Source organism: Plectropomus leopardus, chromosome 9, assembly GCF_026936395.1.
Source record: "Plectropomus leopardus strain MGB_pleo_1.0 chromosome 9, ASM2693639v1, whole genome shotgun sequence".
Taxonomy (NCBI): domain Eukaryota; kingdom Metazoa; phylum Chordata; class Actinopteri; order Perciformes; family Serranidae; genus Plectropomus; species Plectropomus leopardus.
The window spans coordinates 10,056,957-10,063,866 of record NC_142184.1 but is presented as its reverse complement, the minus strand read 5'-3'; the positions used below and the strand labels follow the sequence as shown (position 1 = coordinate 10,063,866).

The window sequence follows — 6,910 nt, the reverse complement described above, 5'->3', positions numbered from 1 at the left end:
CTTGCATTTAACCAGAGAGTTGGAAATAATTCATTTCACTGTCCATGAGTGTTAATATTTACACTTATCAATAAATGGAGTGTTCTATCAAAAGCTGATGTATGTAGAATTTCTTCAGAATCAACACTCAATATAAGGTTGTTCCAGTTGTCGGTTTATCTAAATCTGTTATATGGGTGTGTACTTGTTTATATTTAGTTGAATATCACTTAATGGACTGATTATCTTTTAGCTTGAAATGTAAGCACTGTCATTTTTAGATGGATTTTCATAAGCTACCTGTCCCCACTGAAATGCAAAAACAAAAAAAGACAGGAAAATGACTTGAAACAACAGAAAAATGAACAATTCTTCCAAATTACTTCCTCCACTTTTCAGTTAGCAGAACACAAAACTAAGCATTAAGGTGATGACACCAAACCTCTCAGAATTCATTGACATACACTTTCCTCAATTTTGGAATGTCTGTACATTTCAAGAATGGCAATGTCCTGCAATCCATGTAGTTAATATTCACTATTAATATTTTGTTTATCAATTCACAGCTTTGCATTTTGTTTGCTAATTATGGGCGTATCTAACCCAGTTCTTTTAATAGCAATATTTATATATATATATATTATATTATATTATTATATTATATATATCTGACATGCCTTACTTAATGATATGGTTGATGAAAATGTCACTTTTTGGTGCAGTTAAAGCTAATGCATAGTTTTGTTCTTGCTGTTTCACATTTAGCCATTGAGTGATTTGTCCTACATAATGGTAAAGATGTTGTGTATTGCATATACTTAGATATTGTATATCTGCATGTTAATATGCATAAATATTAATAAAGTTATTAGCTAATTAGTAGAAGTGAATACAATATCACAAGTTTCCTAGACAAACTTTGGCGCACTTGGTATGTTTTTTTTCTACTTTTGTTTTTTTGCTTGTTCATCATATATTATTTGTCTATGAGATAACACAGATTAATATTATGTGTTTAATCACAGAGTGAATCAGAATGTTGCACATAGCCTTACAGTAAAATTAGATTTTACCCATTTTAAATGGTAAAAGTTATGGTGATTGGACAAAATTGCAAGGTTACGCAGAATTCACGAGGATTGGCTGAATTCACATTAATTGTTGTGTTTGCAATTTAGCAAAATTTTGGTGGGAATGAAATATACTGTAGAATCAAGCTTGCCACACTAAGACTCATGGAAAAGTCAATAAATTAAGGTATGAATTAGAAGACCCACAAGCAAGACTAGTTTGGTAGTTATTTACATCAGAGCCAGCTAGTGAAAAGATTTCCACCTGTTGTGAGACTCTGGACTATACTAAGTGAGGTCCTATTTTTCATATCAATAATGAATAAAACGATTCCTTGTGATGTGAAAAAGCTGCTAATACTGTGATTATTTAAGAACACCCCAATCAGCAGCACAATGGTTTCTATTTTCAGCTACTATTTCAGACCAACAAAAAACAGCTACTAATAAGGAACGTGCAGTCAGTATAGCCAGGTGGCCAAGCAGCTGCCCAGACCGATTGCAGCCACTCAACATCAATAAAGCAATTTAAAAGAAACCAATACACGTCCCTCCGAATGTGTAGTGATACTGTACTGTGGATGGAACAAAATATTGCAGCCGGACTGCAGACAGCTATGGCCGGTTGAACTGTCCCTCCCACCTCCCTTATAGCCAAGATAGTGGAAAAGATCATAAAAACGGAAGGTAATAATTCTCGTTGTTTGCCTTATTTTAGTGTATCATATCATATTGGATATATAGCTGATCTGCAAATGCTTTGGTACAAAATAAGATCAGTTTCATTGTTTGTTTTTTAATGGATGTCAGATTTTAAGTCACAACAAAGGCTAAAATGTGGCCCACAACAGGCTAGATGAGGTATAAGGTGTATATGAGATGCTATAAAACAGTCAATAAAACAGATTTTTCAACAATGATGAATTACTGCAACCCCTAGAGGCCCTTAAGCATTCAGTAATGAATGTGAACACAAAATATTAGGCTAATTGGTCCTTTAGTATGTGAGATGAGCTGCAGACAGACGGATACACTCACACTTGCACACATACACAACCAAACACATGATCCCATCCAGGCTTATGCGTGGCAGAGATATAAAGCTACTGTTAAGACTCTCTGTGTGTGTTCAACAGTGTAAATAAAATGTGTTAACCAGTCCATCAGACAAAGAACTGCTACAGAGGGAAACTCATTGTAATTTTAAATTTGCTGCTTTTATATATTCAGACAGACAAAGGGTGTTGGATGGGTGTTGGTTGTTCAGGTTGTCTAACAACTTAGTGCATATGAAGGCACATTTATTGACTATGTGCATTGTGAAAACAACACATCATTATGTAGATTAAATTGTCCTGCAGACACTGGGATTGTATATAATTTTACACGAAGAACCTTTTTTTGCAATGTCATGGGAAGATAATTTCAGACTTATCGCAACTATGTTTTACTCCTATGTAGAGCTTTGTTTGGCAAAACAAGCAGAAAGAGGGTTCACATCACTGTATTTATTTTCGTTGTGGTTTTTTTAATTATATGTTTTGTTTGCCAACATATTATATTATATGCATGTTTCCTCTACAACAGGGGTGTCCAAACACTTTTGAATGCGAGGCCAGATTAGATAATGTGAAGATACCTGGGGATAAGTTGCTTCTCACATGATACAGGTTATTAAATGTAAAAACGATTACAAATAAATAGCACAAACACAACTGTTTTAAGTGAAAGAAACGTCTGTTTATGAAAACACATTAGTTATACCTACACATAACCTGGACATGCCAATGTGCATTTAATCCATGTCAAACATACTGACATAATGAGTGAGCTGTCACTCTTTCACTGACAGTAGAGACTTCAGTCTGCATCATGCACCTGCATGAATGCGGCAATTTTGGTCACAGTCTATACCAGTGTACAAAAAAAAGTTTAAAATATCTTTCATTCATTCGATTTCCCGGTGCTGTCCCTGAAGCATAATGGCTTTTTATCAAAGATGTACAAAGCTGGCAAAAGGGTGGTTTCATACATAAAGCGCTTACTACACTGTAATTGCTAAGAAACGAGTGTCTTCATGGTTGCAGCCAAGATATTTATGCATGCTATCATCTTTTCCCACATGTCTTACGGTATTACATGGTTGGGAGCAGACTGGACAAACATTCATTTAACCATTAGAGTATTTGTACAAGCAAGCCCTCTGGGTGAAAAGCCAAACTAAAATCATCACTGTAGGACTCTGGAGAAATATCATCTCCTGAGCTTAGAGAATGTTATATTATTCACAATTGTGTCTTTTATATAATCAATTATCAAAAATAATTTTGCTAGCTTTAAAGTCAAATTGGAAGATCTTCTAAAAGCCACTCAACTTTATAATCACTGACTCAGCATTGTATTAGTTAGATACAAATGTCTTTGCTTTTGAATTTGTTTTTTTGTTTTTTACAAACAACTGGTACTCACATGGTGTGTGTGCGTGCATGTGTGTGTGTGTGTGAGTACCTTTACATTATGTGCCTTGTCTTGTTTGTCCAGTTTGTTTAGTGTTGTGAGGGATGATATAATTTTGACCTGCCAAGAGACTGCAGATAAAATGAGTTTTAAGCCAACTCTGGTGCAATACATGGCATGGTAACAACTGATTTAAAAAGACACAGGGAATGTGTAAACATTCGCACCTATCACTGCATAAAAAAGAGAGATCAAAGGAGAGAATACTAAGAGAAACAATGTGCCCAATGGTAATGATTAATAATGTCTAACAATGTTATATAACAGAAAACACCCTCCATAATTTCCGATGTGTCAGCATCAATACGTAATCACCTCCCCAAACCTTTCATTTACACCTCACATTCTGAAAGTTCTATAATAGGCATCAATGAACATTATGTAAGAATGGAAAATTAATTAACTTTAATATACCTTAGGAATGACTTTATAAAAAGGTAAGAGTTCTAAATATTCAAATTGAGACCACTTTCCAGTTTAAACTGGAGCCGTTTGTAAGTGTCATAATGGACTCGTCACACAATAATAAAAGTAACAGTAATAATAAAAGTAATAATATTATTATTATTTACTTCATTTATATAGAAATATATTATATAACAATGGATGCCGAACACCGACGAAGAAGATAACGAAGAATATGACAAAGAATAAGGTTTAAGACAGAATAAAAAGATAAATAAACAGATAATTAAAAGACAACATCACATATAAGCGAGTATATATAAAAACTGGTTTTAAGAAGTGATTTAAAGTCATTAATTCTGCAACCTTTATCTCCTCTGGCAAGCCACTCCAAGACCGCGGGGCCCTAATGGCCAGAGCACAGTCATGTTTAGATTAAAGTCTCGATGTTTGAACAGCCAAAAGGGAACTACTTGACGATCAAAGACTGCTAACCAGCTCATATGGGGTACCTTTCTGTACTCTTTCACAGTACGTTTTTTTATGCACACGTGTAACCTTGATGAACACGTGTTACCAAAGGCAAAAAAAAAACCAAATAAAAAATAATGGTACGTTTGTCACTGTTGTGCACAGGACAATGTGAATGCATGTATGTGCTGGCAAACAATAAGATCTGCATACTGAAAATATAATTGCCAAGCTGGGACAGTCATGGAATGCTGTTTGCCACCTTTGCTTACACTGAAGCCAAGATGTCATCCAGCAAATCATGCTTTGCATTATGTAATGCTTTTTCAACATTTTGTAATCAATCGCAATCAATGCATTTTGTCTTTTTTTTGCATGTCAAGGTTAGAGTAAACATAAGGTACAGGAAGAGAGTTAAAAAGAAAAACTGCTGCAAAAAGGAAAAAAGACCTATTATATTAAGAGAAGCAGCACCAATTTGGAAAACATTCCCAGAAATGTGAGACAACGTAACCATTAACTCTTGATTACAGATTTTGTTTGAGGACTTACTATCATTATATTTTACCCATTTCTTCTTTCTAACTCTCAGTGGGCATCAAGTAACATCAGAGTGATAGCCATTTGTAAGGAAACTGAGCAATCCAGCTCAGTCTGAATAAAATGTCCAACCTCAACAAACATCTCCTACTTTCATCCTGGTGAAGACACGCTGTCAGAGTTTAGGGATGTTAGTAGTACACGTGAGGTGGAAATATTAACAGCATCAAGAAAAAGCAAATAACTGGACCTTGCTATGATTCACTTATTGACTGACATGTCAATAAACACAACAATCACTTTAAAAACAGAAGTTAAATTCATAAAAATGTGTATTGATTTCAAATAGTGTCGAACTGCAAACTAAAAGAAAAAAAACAGCTTCATGGAGAGCATTGCATTCATTGTCACCATCCCCTAAATCTGCCCCACCCTCTTTGGTTGCCTATTTTAAGGCCTCATCATCACATGTCCTCAGTCAGAGAGAGACGGTAGCTGCCTCCATCCCTGATCTTGCTGTAAGTATCAACCTAATATCTGCTATTATTACACCATGTTTTCAGTTATTTAAACTAAGAAAACAATAATGAATAATGAATGTATGTTCCCATACAGTGTGTGTGTGTGTGTGTGGGGGGGATTGATTAAATTATCACTGATTTAATTATTGGCATTCCAGAGTGACAAAACAAAAACAAACTTTACTAAAAACATACAGTAGTCAACATGTTAGGTCACCAACATGAGTTTTGGCGACTGATAATCATCGTAAAATTATTAGTAAAGTACAACAGGGTAGTTTTCTATTTAACCTCTTCTTTTTTTATTAAATAATGTAGTGATTTTTGAATAGATGTGGTGATAAAACGTTCTAATTTATTTGTTATGTGATTTAATAATTCCAGAAGCTTTTTGGTCATTGAATTATTCTTCATCCAGATAAATTTATGTGAAAACTGGTAGATCCAGCTCGGATTGTCACATTATTCCAGTATTTTACAAACGCAGTGATATAGTAATCTCCTGTTTAGAATACACATATAATAATGTCATGTAAATAATTTGACGCCTCTTAAATCATTTCTGTTTCTTTCTGTTACTGCTTTGTTGCCCTCCTCCAGCACCATCGGGTTGCCTTTTTCACTGTCCATTAAGTCTACTTTATCTTTTTGTACGATTTTATGCAGTTATGGTTACAGGCTCTTTTCCATCTGAATTTGAAGGAAAGCATTTTTTTTTCAAATTTTCTATCAATATCACAATAATATATAATCATTGAGAAATCATGGCCAGAGAAATTGTGTGGTGAAAATCTGATGCAGTGCCAGCCCTAGATCCAGCTAAAAACAAATAAATGATACAAATTATTTTTGAAAGGAGCTGTCTGCTTTGGCTAGGAGATAGGACAATAAGACTTTTTTTATTATCTTTGAATTATTCAATTCCTCCTTTTAAATATTTGTGAGTATGGCCCATTACAGCTTTAAAGTGCTGGTTAGATAAGTAATGGGAGTATTACAGACATAAACAAGACATAAATGATAGATATGTTAAGTTGCAGTTCATTTTCTTTTACTCTGTCATTCTTAAGTGAAAAAGCAAACTGACTAATAAATTATTGGGCTTCAATGACCTAACTTGACATGCTATGATAATAATGGCACCTAGGAGAGTCTAATCAAATTATTTTTATACCATAAGCACTGACAAGAGAGAGACTTTTATGAGGTTATAGATAGTTTGGTTATTGAATTACCATTATTTAAAATTTCAATATGACTTTATTATTTGTCACAAAAACATCATAATAATGCAATAATGTTTGCCTGAATGATGGCTATTATGGTGGATATATTTGTCATATGCAAATAAAATTAATGTTTGTTTTTTTCCATTTTTCATCCCACAGCACAAACATGAACAAGCTC

At 34.1% G+C, this 6,910-nt stretch overlaps 2 protein-coding genes across 5 annotated transcripts in view; one reads left to right on the top strand and one right to left on the bottom strand.

The window, feature by feature from the left end:
- LOC121947404 (uncharacterized) overlaps nt 1-1,009 on the top strand; it is a 51,630-nt gene extending 50,621 nt beyond the window's left edge. Inside the window, exon 34 of the mRNA XM_088081464.1 lies at nt 1,005-1,009. Coding sequence (XP_087937590.1) covers nt 1,005-1,009 — 5 coding nt within the window. The remainder of the gene's footprint in view (nt 1-1,004) is intronic.
- The window catches only part of pm20d1.2 (peptidase M20 domain containing 1, tandem duplicate 2), a 139,707-nt gene that overhangs the window by 122,338 nt on the left and 10,459 nt on the right, over nt 1-6,910 (bottom strand). For 2 of the 4 annotated variants that reach the window (XR_015777438.1, XM_088081939.1), the window contains exon 13: nt 3,558-3,626. The exons of 1 other annotated variant lie outside the window; for it this stretch is intronic. Coding sequence is in view for 2 of the 3 variants with exons in the window: in XM_088081939.1 (XP_087938065.1) it covers nt 3,596-3,626 (31 nt within the window). In the remaining variant the exon portion in view is untranslated. Of the gene's footprint in view, nt 1-2,552; nt 3,627-6,910 lie in introns of those variants that run through there. One more of the 4 variants, XM_088081938.1, reaches the window with a different exon arrangement.